At 40.0% G+C, this 19523-nt stretch overlaps 1 protein-coding gene across 6 annotated transcripts in view; it reads right to left on the reverse strand.

Annotated features, from left to right (window-relative positions):
- Window positions 1-3765, reverse strand: part of LOC122570886 (homeobox protein cut) — a 167792-nt gene extending 164027 nt beyond the window's left edge. For 2 of the 6 annotated variants that reach the window (XM_043733819.1, XM_043733817.1), the window contains exon 1: window positions 3376-3765. Coding sequence is in view for 4 of the 6 variants with exons in the window: in XM_043733816.1 (XP_043589751.1) it covers window positions 1083-1259 (177 nt within the window). In the remaining 2 variants the exon portion in view is untranslated. Of the gene's footprint in view, window positions 1-1082; window positions 2446-3375 lie in introns of those variants that run through there. The other 4 variants (XM_043733816.1, XM_043733815.1, XM_043733813.1 and 1 more) reach the window with 3 other exon arrangements.
- Between the last annotated feature and the right edge of the window lie 15758 nt (window positions 3766-19523).

Raw genomic sequence — 19523 nt, forward strand, 5'->3', positions numbered from 1 at the left:
CTATTAACGGAGGAAGCGTGTTAATTAATGCGGAGCGAGCGAAATAAACGAGCAAAATTATTGCGTCTGCGAATGATTGACGAAATGCTGTCCGAAATGAGAACACGTAATGCAGAAAAAATGGTTGTTCTTATGCGATAAAAAGGATGTAGATAACAATCGGTATAATAATCGTTAAATGCGAATTTTTGAACGAATTATCCAAATACGCAAAATACTCTTCACGCAGCAGAACGAATATAAACGACTCTCGATGGGCAAATTTTGAACCGTTTAACGCAATTTCCCGATATAAAATTTATCGAAATTTATAAAAACGCTCGTTAGAAAGAAAATTTCTCAACCTGCTCTTCCATATGTTTCGAAATTGGTAACACGTCGAAATTAACCGCAAGGCAAATTGCAAAGGAATTATAGAAATGACAAAACGTCGAATTTCTCGGATGGAGGAGGCGAAACGGTCGTTGCTCGATCCGGAGATGGCATAGGGAGAAATTTCTGCCGGCGAACGTGTATACGTGCGCCGCGTGTTCGACGAGACACAGTCGGCATTCGCGAAACGCGTCGCGAAAATTCGTCGCAGCCGCCCACGAAAATACTACGCGGCTGTTGACTTGTCACCGCGTGCTTTACGATCACCCGATATAACGCAGGGATTAGTTTGTCAACGCGGACCGGCGTGCGCGTACACGCGCCGCGTGCATCGCCATCACGCGTCTTCGCCGACCGAGCGCAACACATTGTTGCCGCGAATTTCGTAACGATCCCCGCGCCGATGAATCGCGACGTCTTGGAATTGTAAGACGCGGAATTCCACGCGGCTCGCATTCGAGAAACCAGCCCGTCTCTCCCCTCGAAAGTCGCCGAAAACCGACGAAAAATCGACGAAGAAATCGCCGACGAGGAATTTCTCTATTCCGCGATAATTCGATAACGGGAAAGGAAACAACGAGATAACAAATATTCGAATTCGAAGAAATACCCCGAAGATTTTGATGAAACCGATTGCGAATTATTCCGAAAATTCCTCTCCCCGTATGTAACGGTATTTGCTAAAATAATTTCTCTCGTGTGTTCTTTACCTTGTACAAGTACCTAGTGGTAGTCTGAAGGTATCGAGTATAATAATTTCGAATTTTCCTTCTCCACTTTTCGATGTCCACCGAAGAGTAAAAGAAAAGAAACATTTTCACAAAACCGCACTGGTATCTTTCATTACGTTCTCCATTACATACGTTGCACCGAAGAACGTCTTCCATCAACGGTTCACACACACTGCGCGGGAATACCGCTTTGCTAAGCCTGTTAAGCACTGAATAGTCCCTTACACCCGCTTATCGTCAACCACCCTAACCAACCTAAACGCCTATCACTCACAAAATACTCGAAAACATCGTCCACCATTGAAATACGTTGCAGCAAAAGTGGAGCGTAGATGCGCTGTTCGATCAATATCGAGCACATCTATCAGAAAGAAAAAAAGAAAGCCGGGAGAAAAAAGATTCGAAGTTGACCATGAGCTGGCCGAAGAAAGGGGTGGTTAACTGGCGGATGGAAGAAAAAAGAAGCGATGGAAATGGCGAATCTGGATGACTGTCTCGCCGGTGGAATTTCGCTGGTCGCAGCACCTGGACTCGCTTTCTTCTCGCGGTCGCACGCTACTCAATATACTCGTCGACGATAAACGGCAGCCCCCGCGGCCCCTCGCGTCGCGACCCCCGTTCGAAAAGCAACGCGACGCTATTCGAGGGCGATTGTAACAATATCTTCAGGCGAGCGAAGGATGCGCACAACACTGCTAAGTTCAAGAGCCGCGCTCAGGGACATCGCGCGGATTTTTTTTCGCCGGATAAGACGATCGCTGCACGCGGGGTTGCTGCACGCGAAACGGGGGTTCCGAGCCGAGCTTTTCTGTCCGCAGCGGCAGACTCGAAGAACACGACGATGCGATTTTTCATTGGTGCGCGTAGTCTTCGACGATGCACTGGTTTGTTGCGGTGGAGAACACGTTTTAGGGGTGTTTTTGTAGAAAAATTGTATTATCTTAGTTTGGCGTTTTTAGAAGAAAGCTAACAGTGCAAGGAAACACGGTTTTGAAATTGATTCAAATTTGATCTGTTCTCTTTAATTTTCAGCGTGTCGAACGTTTCGAAGAGGAGAGCGACGTTTTTAGAGAAGTTCGTAGAGGAATTCGTTACTCGAAGAACTGTCAGCAATTTAGAATCACTGAATTTTTGGAGGAAAATTCGGCGAGGGGTCACTCCGAGGCAAGTTCTTGAGGAAGATTGTTTGCAATTTAAACTGACCGAGCATGTGGTGCACTTGGTGAAAAGTATTTTAAAGCAGGAACGAAGTTTCAAAAAATTCGCATGGACGTTACGAGACGTTCTTCGGGAGATTAACGAATTTCCTTCCAACGAAATTTCCAATCACTACCATTGCAAGAAATCAATGACTTGGATTACAGTTTCTTAGAACGCAACAAATTTTTATTTCCTTTCAGCGACGAGCCGAATCGACAAGAACCGAATCAAATAAAATTGTCCTCCACGAGAACCACAGAAATATTCCCCGGACCAGAGCAGTCCCAAGCGGAAAATTCGTCAAATTTTCTTTCCAGACGAAACATTTCGACGATCAATTTTAAACTGTCACAAGCGTCCCTCTGCAAAAATTTCTCCTCCAAGGAAAATTCATTGCAAATTCCTCCGTACCATCTACGAGCTATTCCTTCCACAAAAAAGTATTTCAAATAGAAGAGATTCAACGTACAAAATCGTCGCACGAATCACTTCACGAGGACGAATTTTCAAAGGAGACCACCGAAGAATACTCGAGAAGAATATGTGAATCGACGAGCGACACGAACAATTCGAAAACAACGACGAGATGAACGACAGTGGTATTTTCAAGTTGATTTGCTGGTTCGCAGTTTCTTAGGACTTAATCAGCTCTACGGCGTAGCTCGATGCTGGCCAAGAACGCCGGCTAGATTCTAACAGTCAGCTAGGCGCTATCACTCGGTTCTCGGGTTCTCCGCGTTCCTTTTTCTCTCTGTCGAGGCCGAGTTGGTTGACCGGTCGAGATAGAGTCGAGCAAGCGACGATCAGGAATCCGTCCGATGGTCACGTTCGAGCCGGTCGCGTTTCGGCTTTCAGATAATCCGAGGGCACGGCTGCACGTGCGTGCGCGTGAACTGGCTGAAGATGCTGCGAGATCGCGATCAAAGGGCTACCAATTGCAGTTCCTTCACGCCAGACACGATAACAACGAATAGAAACGAAAACTAAACATATTCTCGCGATAACGTCGACCTTGCTGCGAAATCGCGATGGGGAACACAGTCACAGCACAATAATTAGCACAAACAATCACCTGTGCACTCGCAGCGGTCCGTTGGTCGTGGCACAATAATCGTCGCATGCGAAACTCGCGATCGCGGCCAGTGAAGGGGTGGGGAGGCTCTCCTAACCCTCGGTTTCCTTAGCCCACGCACCGTACGCGGCTCCAGTGCGTGCACGTAGATCCTACTGGGCCTGTGTTCTGGCCGAGACTAACTCGAACGCTCGGCTCCTGCAGCCCTCGCAGTCATCCCTCCAGCCACGCACTTTTCCACCCCGGCGAAACTATTGTCCGTGGCCGTGTATCCTCTTCGTTCGTTCATCGAAATACGTTGTTTTCTCGCGGTGACGGATTGTCGCGAGGTACGAGCGTCCGGTGAGTGCGTTCGATGGCAACGTGTCGCATCGCGATGCGCGAAAGCGAGCGTCTCACGCGGCCGCCAGCCACTCACGGTTGGACAAAAGTTGAGCGGCGCGGCGCCAAGGGACGTCCGCCGCGCAGGCTGTACGGTGGCGCCACGCCGCGGCCGCGCGGCCAAACCAGCCGCAGAAACGCAAGGGTGGCCACCCCCACCACCGGGCCGGCACCCCTTCCAGCAACGGCCACGAGGACACGATGCGCTGTATCAGCTATCGGAAGTATCGGTGACTTCAACGGCCTGATCGGAAAGAAGGGTTGCGTTCCGCCTCCCGTTGCCTTCGGATTCCACCGAACTTTGCGTACCAGCAGGCTCGTTCCTGGCAGTGATTTGTTGCTTCTTTTATGCCTATGAACTTTCACACGGATTAGTCGCGTTGCTTTTGCTTTTGCCAGGAAATGAGATATTTTGTATGGAAGAGCGGATTACGGCGTAGTTGCGAAGGAGTCTGAGGCAAGTGAGACTGATTTTAACGTCTCATTTGTGAGTGTTCTTTCGTTCTTTTCGTACGTATAGTATCGTGTAAGGTGAGTTTTAAAGATTTCGTATGAACAATGGTAATTTGTTTGAGGAAGTCGTGAGCTTTGTGAGATTTGTAATAGCGGTGGTATTTGAGAGAATGTTACTTGCGAAGAGGATTGTTGAAGTTGCGAACGCGTTAGAAATAATTTTACGTTTTGTCTTGGAGATGGAAAGTACTCTGCTGTTGTTAAACGACGATCCTGATATCTAAACGTTAATTAAGAAATAGGATTCTTTCGAGCAATTAGTAAAATAACTGTGTATCTAATACAGATTTAAATATGTAATGATTTATAGCGTATCATAAATATCGACAGGTGCTTCAAGTAACAAAACCAAATTTCAATGACGACAGTAATAGCTTTTCTTAAGATATATACGTATGCAGCTAAGACACGTCGGAATTTCTGTAACCGAAATAGAAATACGCATACGATCTTTCCACACGTTTAATACGAAAATCATAGACTTGAGATGTTGCGTTTTCTGGGCAATTTGGAAGAAACATTTCCATCGTGCAGTAAATGTATCAAACATTCTTCGACGCAAAACTAAGATCACGGTTTCTCTATCTTGAGTAAGGTTCATTACGAGGGAAGAAATAAGGAAAAAGAGAAGAGCAGCGTGCAATTTTTCACCAGGGAATTGTCTTTCGGTTTGCTCTATCGAAAGGAAAACTTTTTTAGATAACTTAGATAACTCGAAAGGAATTCACGTGGGTCGTCTTTCTCTTATACTTCGTACTTTGTCTTAGGAAATTTTTCATCGCAGGAAAACGTCCCTGAATACATTTCTTGCATCGAGTAGTCTTTTCTGGCGGAAAAGTTCACGTGGACTTTCCATTTCGAGAATTAGTTTGGAAAAAGTATCGTTGAAAGAAAATACATTCCAGTTGATCTCTTATCTTGCGCTTTTTATTGACAGATGGAAGTTCGTTCGTGGCAATTTTGTAAAAGAAAGAATTAACATTTGCGATAGAAACGATAGTAGTGATAAGAAATATGAAAACGTTAATGATTTTCAATATAATTATGACAATAATAATATTTGTATAATATTGTAATTTAATTGTTATTAATATATATATATATAGTCATTGCCTATCTATACATCGTTTCGAGATCTACACTTTTTAGTGAATAATAAATAACGTAATTTTACTTGTAAATTACGTTCTAGAATAGATTCAGGATTCGTAACACCAATTTCAGGATTATAGAAATAGTCGTAACAGTAATGACGATGTTAACTGCTATGGTAACAGTAATTATTAATGTCTGTAGATTACACGTTGCGAATTATTCATTCATCTATTTGTCTATGAACAGAATTAACTTTTCTACAAGAATTAGAATTAGCCTGTGTAATATTTCACGTGTAATTATTGCAATTTTTTCGTATATTACTCTTGCAGTACGATTAGGGAAAAAATAGGATAAGTACATTCCATTAATACAGGAATATGGAGATACAGAATAAATTATTTCTGTCCTAATCGTATGTAAGGAAATCCATTGTCCATTGTCCAGTTCGTTTTACCTTCACGTGACTGTGTTCGCTTGAAAAAATTTATAGTAAGAAATTTTCATTCTACCTAAATAGTTTTTACCGTTTGATATAAGTTGAAATGGAATTTATTAATATGAATTTATCGTAGAATTATAATTCTGCTCTCGCTATATACAGGATAGATGTAGAATGATTAAAACAATAACTCAATATATATTATAAAAGGTGGTTTATGTTGCCATAAATGACAGGTTAAAAAATGTACAACTCGCTAGACGATATAAAACTGAATCTTTCATTTTCCATTATTACAGATGAATGAACGCTTGAAACTTGTGGAAAATTAAAAAAAAGCATTTAAATCATCAACAACGTATTAATTACGTTCTCTTTCATCACCGTCCAGTTTACGTGGTAATAAACCATAATTTTTATACAGCCTGTCATTTTTTATTCAATTACTATCGTTTCTGCATTAAAACAACAATGTAGCTTCTTTCTCAACAAGAACGCAATTTATCTCTAACCTATTAATCGGATCTTCGATCAAGAGCTTCCTATCGATCAGAAAATAAAAGGCATTTAAAAATTAATCAATTTCAGATAGCTCAGTTTCAATCCTTTCGAATATAAATATAATTTACTCCCATGTGTCAAATGATGTAATGCGTTAAAAAAATATGGGATTCGAAAACGAGCAAATTCAATATATTAATTATTAGAGATCAGGAAGAACTCCTGTTAACTAACATTCCTCGCCTAACGAATTAAAAAAGCAAATAATCCGCTACAAATTTTCAATAGCTACGTGTCACAAATTCCCCGTTCTCGAGAAACCCAGTCCGCAAAAATTTCCAAGAGTTCGACTAGAGTTCGAACCTAAATCAAAGTGAATGGAATTTCCGATGTGCCTTTCCGGTGTATCTTCGGTTTGAAGATGTTTCGCGGGATGGCCGCGAGTTTCAATGAATCCAAATGGTCGTAGTTTAGCGGGCACGGTAACGACAGAAAATACTAGGGGCTGAAAACGAGTTCACGAGGGTGGCGGGCAGGGGGTGGCGGTGGTGGTGGCAGTTTAGCTTCTGGCTCCTTTTTCCGATCATATCGGGAGTCAAACCTCGGCGACAGGGTGGGAAAAGTGGTGCAGGAGCATGCGCCGGGAAAGGGTAAACTTAGGCGCAGGTTCTAACCCCTCGTGATCCCCCACTACCCGGCCGCTTTCACGACGATCACACGACCCGACGTTTTTCCACCCTTATCTTCGCTCGCTTCACCGTCTCAAAAACCTGTATAGGCACTTTCATAGCTTGCGCCGCGAAGATGTCAACGGGGATGTCGCTTTTTTCTCTCTCTCCCCCTCCCCTCTCTCTCTCTCTCTCCATCTCTTTGTCAAGAGTGGGGGACGACGCTCGCGATCGTCGATACGGGCCTGTGTTTCGACCACGGGAACGGAAACTTTTGCATCCTGCTCTTTTACTGGTAAGCCACTCTTTTTCCTTTTTTACCATATTTTGTCATGGGTGTTTGGAATTTGAGAAATTTAAGCAGATCGTTGGCGTTGCTTTTTTAGTTACTTTCTTTGCTCTTTGGCTGTTGGTTGAGGAAGATTCGTAGTTCTTATTAGTTGAAATAATTTTCGTTTTAGTGTTCTTGGTATTTAATATTCGTTTGTTTTATTGGAAATTATTCGTGTGGCGAATACCGATATGCTACTCGGACATGAGTCTGAATGTGTGCTTATATTACAACTTGTTACAACTTGTCGCGAGTTTTCAAAACAAGAAGAAATGCAATCAAGGTAGAAACAATAATTAAACGATGTATAATACATCGATTTAGCCCTAAATCGTTTCGTAACTCGTTCTCTCAGAATTCTGGTTGCATTGTATTTGTAATAAGTAACTGCCTGTTAGCGATATCAGTTGAATACACGTACACGGTGATACAACGATGTCGCAACTTGAATGCTTTTTATTATTTAATATACGTATATTGATAATTACATTTTTTTTTCCCTTCTTAATTACTGAACATTCGAGTGTAACCAATTTTACTAATCCAATTATGTATACGAAAACAAGTTAAAGAGCGCATGTATTTGATATGATGTTTCTTTGATTGCACATTTATGTACATTGAATTGCTCTACACTCTGGCTTTATCGTTATTACCACATATTTACGATGGTACACTTAAGGTAAGCGTCAGAAGCAAGGTGGAAAGGGATTAAAACGAAGTTTTAAGTTATGTTTGCCACTTGATGCCATTCGAATGCAATTCTTAGGATCTCACGAAATAAGATCCAAGTTCTTTGCGTTGGGCACGGCCATCTGCTGTGCATTACTTTCCTCTGAAAGTACACAAAGAAACTCTTCCTTGGGTAATGCAAAGCCTTAAATGTCTGTAACGGCATACTTTTCATGAAGCATTTACACTTGTCTTCTTATTAAAAAGAAAAAGAAACTTGAACAACGATATTTCGCGAAACCGGGAAATTGGCGTACACTTTGAAAATACGAGTCTACGTACTTTAACACATGTTCAGGCTTACTATAATTTTAGCATTACGCTTACCAACCTTGAATGTGCATCTCGATATGTTATGTACATACAAAATATATACGTGTTACATATATAATCTGTGCGAACAAATGCATTAATTTACAACATATTGCATCACGTACAACATTTTATAAACATTCGTGAACATTACCATAAACGCGTCAAGCTACGATCTCGAATAGAGCATTACATGTGAGCCTCTCGGAAGCCAAAGTGACCAAGTTTTAATTAGTTTCTTAATTTTATTGTATAAATATATTGATAATCAGTTTCGATGGAACAAATGACTTACTTTTGTAAATTCATTCATCGCAAGATAATGAAATAAATAACGAGAAATTCCAAGACAGTTACAATTTAAAAGACAGTTTTCGTGACATCTTCACATTTTTGTACTTTCCAATACGTGGAATTGATCAATATGGTTTCGCAACGATTCATATGACCTTTCAATAATGTCGAAGCAAACCTTGTAGTTATTAATTTTTATAAATATCTGGGTACATTTAAATACGGACACATACTTCAAATGGAAATAGGAAAATTGGATAAGACATTGAAATGGCAAATTGAAATAGCGAGATCGACAGATGCGTGTCGTAAATTTTCATCTCAGTCGTTTACATGCGTACGCGCTACTTACGATTTTAAATGCAAAATTCCGATTTGAACGATGTTGTAATAATCAATTCCAAGGCGATCAACAATTTTCACGGTCGGTTCCATTGACATCTAAGCGCAGCAAACGTAGTAAAGACGGGAAGCCGTGCATTACAACTTCACACAGGGCAACAAAGTCTCGGATCCACGTTCCGTCTTTCCTCCCACTTGAAATCCAAAATGACCCTGAATGATCCCGTCTTGTCTCGAGCCACTCCCCGAACCCTCGGAAACATCAGGCCGACAAAGAGGAGAGCAGGGAAGGATGCACGATACACCTGATGAAACGGTGGTCTCTGTGACTGCGTCCCGCAGCGTGACCCATTGTTTCCTGTCGTTCTGTCGAGAGCCAGGGCCCGTGGTGCGTTTACTTTCGATCATATAATGAGTGGCAATGTAGGCCAGGAACGTCTACGGAATCATATTTCGCCGTACGAGGCGACACTCAATACCCGGCCCGGAGTCATACAGAGAACAGACGATTAACGCGATAGCGTTCCGCGTTTCGCGGAATCCAAGGTAATCGTCGCGTAATAAAGAAACTGAAACAGCCGTGTCGAACTTGCGCCGCATCGAGGACATGCGCAAGAATACCGGAAAATCACAGTAATTTTCGTTCAGACCAATCAAGTTTTCTGCAATTCGTCGATTTCTCTAGATTTGTTATTCGCTAAAATTGATTCCTTCGAGTTCTTTCAGTGTTCTTTTCCTTTTTTTTTTTTTTTCTTTTTATATATATGTGATGGATGGCTTTTGAGATTGCTCGAGTACAATTGCTTCGACGTGTCTTTTGGTAGTTTTGTTTGTTCGTAGTATACTCCAGACACGCTTCTATTTTTAATACGATATGCTTAGGTTAATTGTAGAATTATGGATGAGATGATTTCCAATGATTTTGTGTTTTGGTACATTTTTTTTCTGTACCGATCACTTGTTAATTTTATGCTTGGATTTATAGTAAAATATGGGAGACGAAACAAAGCATAAGCTTTAGTATAGTAACGTGAAAAGTTCATAAGTGTGAAGATATTAAATTTGGATGTAATTTGAATCAATAAAATTCAGTTCTTAATATTACGAGGTGAGCGAAGCAGACTTGGAATAAAATAGCTCTGTTTGACGATGGTTGGCTAAAGTTTGCTTCAGCTGGTAGTGTGATAAATGTTTTTGAAAAATATGTAAATATAATGTTCAAGCGTTGATTGTTTTAATTTCGAAGCTTGTTTGCCAGCTCGTTCGATGAAGCTCGCAGTTGATTCATCAGACTGAGAAATTTATCAATTTCAAAGCGTCTCGCGATACTCGATACGTGTAAGGTTCTAGAAGACGAGAATCTTTCTGCGCATGAGGTTCTACGATACGAGAAGAGTCTTCCTGCGTGCAATGTTTTCAAGCTCGGACTAATATCTAGGCTTCTTGAATTTCTGAAACTTAGAGCTTACTTTATTTAGCATTCTTTTCCCATCGTATTTCGCGATTATACGATTTTATGCGCCAGTCGTGTTTCATGATACAGACCTTAAACCAAATGATGCATAATATTACCATCGACTTCCTGATAGAAACGTTCGATTCGCGATTGTCACTACAGCAATACACGAATTGTCGTGTGGAGAAATAAGTGCGTGTACGTACAAAGTAAACATATGCGCAATTTCGACACGCAGCATGCAACATAATTCCTTCCTGAAACAAATGCATGAAAATATTTTCGGCTTACGCAAGTTGAACAATTTTTCAAAATCGAAATATTCTTACGACATATAGCGCTTCATAGGAGTGCACGAGGACACGGAATACCAATTTTAGAATAATAATTTTACATAAAAATCACCATCTCTCATAAAATAATGTCACTTTATATCAAAGTCCGTATACGCACAAAATTTGAATAATCACGTCTATTGGATTCCGAACGTTAAAACACACTACTGAAACTGATTTCTTCTAATTCCATTAAGCAACATTTCGTTCCTCACGAAAATAAGAAAAATTCTATCGCTTCGTAACTTCGTATTGAAACTGTTCTTTGATCGAACGTCTGAATTGCCCGAAGAACGTCAATAAACTTCGGAAGAAGACAACTCCCTAGGGAGGTATCGGTAGGCACATCGTTTGGAAGCGTCCGTTGTCGCGCGATAAGCAAAATTCAAGCTCGGCCGTTGCCGCGACGCCGTTCTCAGGCCTGTTGTGCAACGTCGTAATCTCGCCTAATTGCCGCTGCAAGAAGCAATTCGCGATAGACGTTTCAGAGGATTAATTAAGACGTTTCCTAAGACGCCGCTTAATTTCCGCGCTTGTATATACGTGTGTGTGTCTCTATATGTACACGTACAGGTGTGTACACACTACTGTTTCAAAGTATTCGGACATTTGCTTACCTTTGACATGATGTAATTCAATCGCAAAATTAGGGATAAAGGAATGCACCATGATTTTATTCTTCGTGATTATTATGCTTGTGCGCGCGAGTGTTTCATGTTATATGCAGAGAAGATATTATAGGACGTAACTGACTGAGTATTTTAATTTTATACGTTTCTACGCATCGATATATCTGAAAAATACGCGTTAGCATCTAGCGATCCAGCGATCGATGCGGAATTTTCCTGATAACTGATATCATCATATTGGATGATACGCGGTAAAAATTGTAAAAACGTGTGGAAAGTCGTGCAAAACGAGGAAACTGGTTAATTGAGGCTCGATAAACAGATTGACAAGTACCAGTCATTGTGGCTGGTATTGGTATAAGTAGCCTTGATAAAAAATTATTTTGAATTTGAATACATAAAGCACAAAATAAAATTCATTATATTATTCTTTCAGTTATTGCATGAAGTAGGAATTTAAAAATGAAATTGCAAAACCAGTCAATTTGATTAATATGGTAGTTCTAGCGTTAAGCTACTTATGTGTCGAAATGATTAATTTAAAAATTACTACAACGTGCAATCTATGAAGTTATTTTGCTATATCAGCGTACGTTATGATACATCGAATGATACTTCGTTATAATCCCGACATTCTAAATTCATATTGAAGCGCACCTATTTCAATCTATATCACCCGATAATTTTTATTCAACCGAATTTTCCACCTTCTTATAAAAGTATTCCAGGTATCTCTGCTCTAGATAACTATCGCTTCTATTCATTGGTTCTTCGTCAATTTGTTAATCTTTGAGAGAACTGTACTGTTGCTACAGATCCACTGAAGCATCGAGATATTAACGGTAGCGTATGAGCAAAAGCATTGCGTGCATCGGCTACTGTTTTGAAAAAAAGGGGGATACAGATCGATCAGGAAGCCGGTCGAAACGATACCGAAAGGGGTTGCGAACTAGTCCGGCCGGTTTGCCGATGGGAAACGGACCCGGTGATTAATAAACATACGGGCAGAGTGTCACTCGACGCTGCTCATTAGCATCGAGCATCGATCACAGAGCCACGAATCGTGAAAAAAACGTTGCTACAGCTTGAATTATCGATCCTGCTCGTTTTATATCGCCACTCATGCGATTCCAAGAGGGTGCTACTGCTCGATTCTGGGTCTCGTTTTTGCGCATTTAAAGGGTGAACCTACTGGGAACACCGATAATACGACTCGTTTCGATGCCAGGCTGTTTTTGTTTATTGATTAATTTCGGGTTTCGCCGGGCTACTAGGAAACAAAGGTTACGTATGTTACGGTGTGGAACAGCGCTGTTTTGTCCGACAATAAAAAGTAACTCGATGGAAGTATTTAAAAAATAGACTTGTAGTTAAATTGTTTGAAACGTTTTGGAATAAAAATGAATAGAATATGGAAGGGAATGTAACATTTTTTTTGCTTATTAATCTGTTAGGGATAAAACTAATGTTGATATACATATCACATGTTGGTAATACGAATGTTTTAATAATAGCAACGTAGCGAAGTAACATGGCGTAATAGATAGTAAAAATGTATAAATGAACTTGGAAGTGAAAAGTAATTTAAAACAGGCAAGGTAGAAGATTCAAGTTAAGTTTCCCTATTAGTAAGCTATATTATCCATAAGTAGCTGTACCAGAAATTAAAATGCATTCATCATTGCCGTCCTCATGTAACATAGAATTCTAACTATCAGTCATTTATTTGTATTAAATATCAAGTAAGTTATGTCAATGTTAATTGAACGTTATAAACCGTTGTAACTATCGACAGAAATACTATCTGCAAAATTAGTAACGATTACTTTAAATTTCTCACAGTCTCGTGTCGAGATCGATCCTTCTATTAATTGTATTTATATGAATAACAAATATTATCTCTGATGTTAATTTATGTGGCTTATTAAAGAAAAATCTCTACGACGATCATAAAACGCCAGTCTCAATCGAGGTGATTACACGCGTCCAATGGAAATACGCAATGATCGTATCCGATCATCTATTTGTTTTCTCAGCGAAATATTGTATAATAATCGAATATCATACTTCGATCGTATAACGTGTTGTTTGCACAGTAATTGCGTGCGCTTGCACAACGCACCGCCTCGCCATTGCAATTTATCGCTTGGAAAACACTGCGTGAAACGCAAACATCGATCCGTTCCAACTCGATAACATTCGTCGAAGATCGTGATATTTCCAAATTGATTCGTGTCTTTTTTCACTGACAAGCAATAACGTCTCTGTCTTGTATACGTGTTCTACGAAATTGACAGTTGTAACGTCCATCCCCACACGTGTTAACGGCAACGAAAACAGGTGTACAACGTATAGTAACATACTTTATTGAAATAACAGCATCGATGCAAAATTTCGGCTTCGATCTTTCTCGAATTTCGGCGATATTTTCGTTCGTTCGAAATTCAGTGTCGACCTTGTATCGTTTCACATTCATACAGGTTCCTAATATCGTCAAAGAGATTTCAAGAATTAAAAGAAATGTTTTAAGTTACCACTAAGAAAAACAAATATTCACCTTCTTAACTCAAAGCAAATACTATATTTCTATAATAAGTAGTTCATTTTTACAACGAATACTTGCAACAAAAATTAACCATTAACAACTAACAATATCTTACGCCAACTAGTAAATCAGCCAACACTCAAACAATATTCTAGCAAAACTCTACGAAAGATACAAACATTTGATAAAAAAAGAAAAGCATGAAACACCGAAGGAACGTCTAATTAATGAAATTTCAGGAAGTGGAAAGAAGGGGGCAATGTGCTCGAGAAACTCATAAACGCATCCTTCGGGCAGGCAAGTCGCGAAGAATGGGCGCAATATCGACCGGAAGTCGCGGAAATTTTTCCACGAACGCGAGCCGCACGCCGGAAAGCGCATCGACTCGGCAATGCGGACAATTGCATCCCCCCTAAAAGCCATTCGTGATGAAAGTCCAGCGTCCATGGGGGCAATGGGGTAGCCGGGTGTGGGGGTCGCATTCCGGCCGAGATTAATTCAGAGCGAAGAGGAATTCAGCGTCTATCTCGCCGTTTGCGGAACCGTTTTCGAGCAATTATTTCAGCAACATTGCAAAACGATCGCGCCCCGCCTCCCTCTTACTCCCCCCCCCCTTCTCACAGAACACCACGTGTTCCGATTAAGTTGCACTACGTTTCTTCGCGATTACCAGCCTTTCTTGTCCGTCTTCGGTTCAGTTTCAACTTTCATCTTTTTTTGGAATGCGTACTTATTACGAAAGTTCTCCACGCGAGTTTCTTAATCGTCAGTTTTATCGGAGATATTCTTTCCAACTTTTGTATATCTTTTTCGGTGGTATTTGAAATTTGCCATGCTTAATAAGCAAATAGGTAATATGACGTCTATGCGAACGAAGGGAATTTTAATTCTTCCATTACATAACATAACATAACAGTTAACAAGCACCGAAACACACTAGTTAATCAATTACTTGACACGTCGGATCAGATCCGCAGGCTGAAAAGACATTACCCTTTAGATTTAAGCACTAGATTCAACTAGAATCAAACACACGATAAACATTTATTAAACACGACATAGTACCACGCCAGAAAAACTTACTTATAATTCTCAGCGAGAATTGATTGTAAAATTCGTCCAAATAAAAAAAAAGTTCTTCCATTGGAGTTTTCTATGTCACGTTTAAATACAATTTTTGACATATGGGTAATATAATTTGAACATTTTCGTCGAACGTCATTTTCTAAAATTCACTTTATTACATTACATATCGCGCACTTTATGTTACATAGTAAAATTAGAAATTAAAAAGCGTGAGTTTCTTTTCTATTTCTTAATTTAATTTTAAAAGATATTTAAATTTAAAAGACAACCTTCTTGCAATATGTAGTTACGGTAAAAAGAAAATTATTTTAAAATGACGAAATACTTTGACTATTCGCGTATCTTGTACCTCCTCTTGCACCTCCTGTATCGCGTACTTCGTAGAAATAAACGCAACAAAAGAATCAACTAACGATACAACCAACTAAAAACACTTACACACACACATAGAAGCGTACACACACACACACACATACACACACAGAAATACTTTCCCCCTTCTTTTAGCATAAAAAGATTCATCCGGTCGCTCGTCAGTTTTGCTTTTCATTAATTCCATGCTCGTACGATTTTCAATTCAGATTACTCGCGCCGATCAGACTGCAACGATCATTTCCTTTTTCTTCGTACCGCTTGCGTTCAGACGGAAGATCAAGGCCGGGGTGACACTATAATAAGCTGTTTAATAATCAATGCGCATGGACCAATAATTACGATTCGACGGAGGAGTGGGTATGCAAAGAAGCACCAGCGCGAACTGGTTTCAGACAATGACGACTCCGGTACGATCGCGTTCGAAGAATAATGCGATCCTTCCTCTTCCTCTTTTCTTTACGTACTTTCTCTTTCTTTCGTTCTCTCTGGGCCTCGTTTCGATACGCTTTCGATTGTCCCGTAATTTTGATATGCCAGACGAACCGGGAAGGACTGCGCCCCTTTTTTTCTCACGTTCGCTGTTTCTTCCTTTTATCTGATCCACGTCGCTGTTAAATAAGCAGCTGCTTACTCGAAGGTGTAACGTATCGAATAGTTAACGATGATTCTTCTTGTCAATGGCGATTACACATTTTTTAATATCATCGTCCGCTTGATTTTACGAAATCTTCTTCCATTTGCTTTTAGATATGCAAATATTTCCCACCGGAGAAATATGTCTTTTTATTATCTATTTTCAAGTTGTGTTCGAAATTCTTAGCTTTTCTGCTACTACGCAAGATTATTATTTAATCTTCGATAGATGAAGATTTCACAGCAGCGGTGTCAGACACCTGTTTCACAATTTCGTAAGAAATACGAAACAAAAGTAACGACTGAAAATATCAATTCAATTCATCCACAGGCTCTAGATTCAAAGATAGGTTAAAGGATCTTTTTCGATGTTCCTTCAAAGCATTTACGAAGAATTATTCAGCAAAATCACTCTAAATCACGAAGACTTTATTTAGGAAGAGATAGAAGCATCAGTTTCTATGTATAGAAAGCGGTGATAAAAATCAAACATCGAAGCCATTGTACCTTCCTACAATTTCATATTGAATTTTTGAGAAAGCCTGATAGAAGAAACGTGCAACAGGACGCCCACGAGTTCCTACCACGTCCATATTCACCTTTCCTCAGTTTCATTCTTTCCATTCCCCTCTTCAACCCCATCGCATCGATGATTCGAGTCTACGTTTGATCGAGTCCCGTGCAGCATCCGGCATCGAAGAAACCGGAAGACGATGTTCTCTGACGGCAGATTCTCCTGGGAACACTCGAGGCTATCTGTCAATCGTGGCAGCAGTTCGATTCAAAGCGATATTCGGATTAATGGTTCGGATAGACGGGAGGATCGCGGTACAATGGCCCCGATACAATGAGAGGAAATATCCAAGATATGCAAATACCGATGATCTTCGGCCGGAAAAAGGGTCCGGGAAGACGGAACGGGGCACACATGTTCGGCCATATTTGCATACCGGCTGATTTGCATGCGGAAATTTGCATCGCACCGAAGACGATCTCGATCGGAAAGGGAATTCTTCTGTTTGCCTATTGGCGTGAAAGGGGTGCGTCGTAGAGAGGAAGGGACGAAGAAGGTGCTTGCATGTAAGGGGTGAGAAGGAAAGATAAACGGAATAATATATTAAGGGCGCAAAACACTGTTAATGCCTTTGTGTCGCTCGGCTAGGAATAATGCCACTTTTTCCCTTTGTGGAAATCCTAAATGTATTTTGATTCCCGACGCTCAGCCCGTTCTCACCGGGCTGATTTGAATTCTCGAGTGGTGGTTTTCTCTCGTCTATTACTATCAATCGGGGCATACACGGATTCTCCGACCTTTCGACACCGGCTGTCACATTTCGACTGGGATTTCTCGATTGCGGTTTGCGAATCGTAAGTACTTATATCTGGATTCTTCCTACTGTTGCTCTCAGTCCATTACGTGTTTATCCGTGTTGGTGAATATTGAAGTAGATACGTAAGAGAAAATTTTAGTTTGTAATTTTTAGTAAGACAAATTAACTACGTTCAAGTATACTTCAATTTCCTGAGTTACTGCAACTTGGTGCAATTTGTTGGCGCATGGCGTTAAAAAAGGTCAAACACGAAAATTGTACATATTTTTATGCTTTTAGTAGTATAATTAAATTTATTTTATTATACATTTAGCAGTATAGTAATAGTATAAACTATTTCAAATTGATATAACCAATTCAGTTTTTACACAATAAAATGTTACAGAAATCTGACAATGTTCCTTCCTTCCAATTTAAATTTAGACAATCAAGTATTTTGAATTTTTAAATTAATATCCAGCAAAGTTTCAAAGGTACATTCTCGTGCCATCATTTTCAAAATAGCTTTATTAAACAATTAATGGTTGCAAAACACAAGCTTTATTCCTGAACAAACAATCTTTTCAGCCCTTTAAACTTCGATCTACAGCAACAAACTCTAGAACGAATCAATCTGACCTACCCAAAAAAAAAAAAAAAAAAGGAAGAAGAAAAGAACTTACTCTATGAATCAGACGAAAGTTCAGTGAATGGTATGTGATATAAAACGCGTCCTCAAAGAAAGGATTGGTCTTTCTATTAACATCCGATTGATCTCTATGGAAAGGAAAAAAGTCCTCTCGACCTAGATACGTTCGTAGACGTATCAGAGTCATTTCGAGAGCCTTCGTTGATGAAAAGGACTGTGGTACGAGTCGTTTGACACTGTTACGAGCCCCTGATCAATGTTAGAAATCGAGTTCGAGGAAAGTCGTTGCAGGTAGCTCGGACGACGTCCATTGTGCTCGACGAAGAAGAAGCTGCGTGTGCCAGCCACGGAAAGTGATATCTATTCAAGCTGTTCTTCTTCATCCACGGGGCGTCCTGGAACTGGAAACGTGAGACGTCGCTGGCTGTAACAAAGGCGACAGGTAGAAACACTTTCGTCCAGGGAAAAACCTGCGCTCCTTTGGGAAATCGAACAATCGGATTGCCTGTTTTTCGAAAATCGGAATGTTTGCCTTCTCGCGTCCAACTAAACTGGGTTTGTATTCTTCGACTTTTGACAGGATATGATGTTATCCGTGTGTGACGTATCGCACACGAGTATCAGTTTCAAGGATTTTTAAGAATTTACGAGTATTCAAAGGATTTAGAGTTATTGGAAGATTGGTCGATCGCGAGTTTATTTAGTAGCTGAATATCGTTGCTTGAACTATAATAATAAAATAGTCTGGCTTTCGAAAGGTTGTTTGTGTTAGATCAATTAATTGTGATAAATTAGATAGGCAACTTTTCTTTCATTTCTAAAAATATTTTTCGTGTTTCCTTAATACCATTCAAGAATCAATCGTTCTAGTAATAATCATCCAATAAAATGATCTTTTTACATTGAAAGCATACAAATTATCATGGAATGGCAAGTATTGCTGCAGTAGATCGCAAAGTAAAGTGACTCAGTAAATAAAAAATTTTACTGAAAAACTTATAGAAATGTCTTGACTTTATCTTCAGCACATATTCTTCTTCTCGGTCATCGACATTTTCTGTTACGACATCGTCGTACATCCGCTCTCTGCACGTATCTAATCATACATCGACGAGATAGAAACATATCGTAAATTGCTCGTTTTTCAACACGACTGTGTTTCAATATCTTTCAATAACCGAAAAATTCCCTATCAATAGTGATTCCAAAAAAAGCATTAGTTTCTATCAAAACAAAAAGTACTGCGATTCTATCAAACTAGAAAAAACCACAAAAGCGCTGCATATGTATTAATACAGAGCACGAACAATCACGAATTGACAATTTAAAACAAATCGCTTTTGCTTCAAAACTTTTTGCTTCTCCCTCCGTTCAACCCAATTCATTCGCATCGAACACCCAAAGTAACGCAATTTTCCCTTAATATTCCACCTGTTCCTCTTGAAAAACTTCAAATTTCCAAATCCCCTACGGATACGTTACTATACACGACCATAACCATTTTCAACTATCGCGTTCG

This window comes from Bombus pyrosoma, linkage group LG9 (genome assembly GCF_014825855.1).
Source record: "Bombus pyrosoma isolate SC7728 linkage group LG9, ASM1482585v1, whole genome shotgun sequence".
Classification (NCBI taxonomy): domain Eukaryota; kingdom Metazoa; phylum Arthropoda; class Insecta; order Hymenoptera; family Apidae; genus Bombus; species Bombus pyrosoma.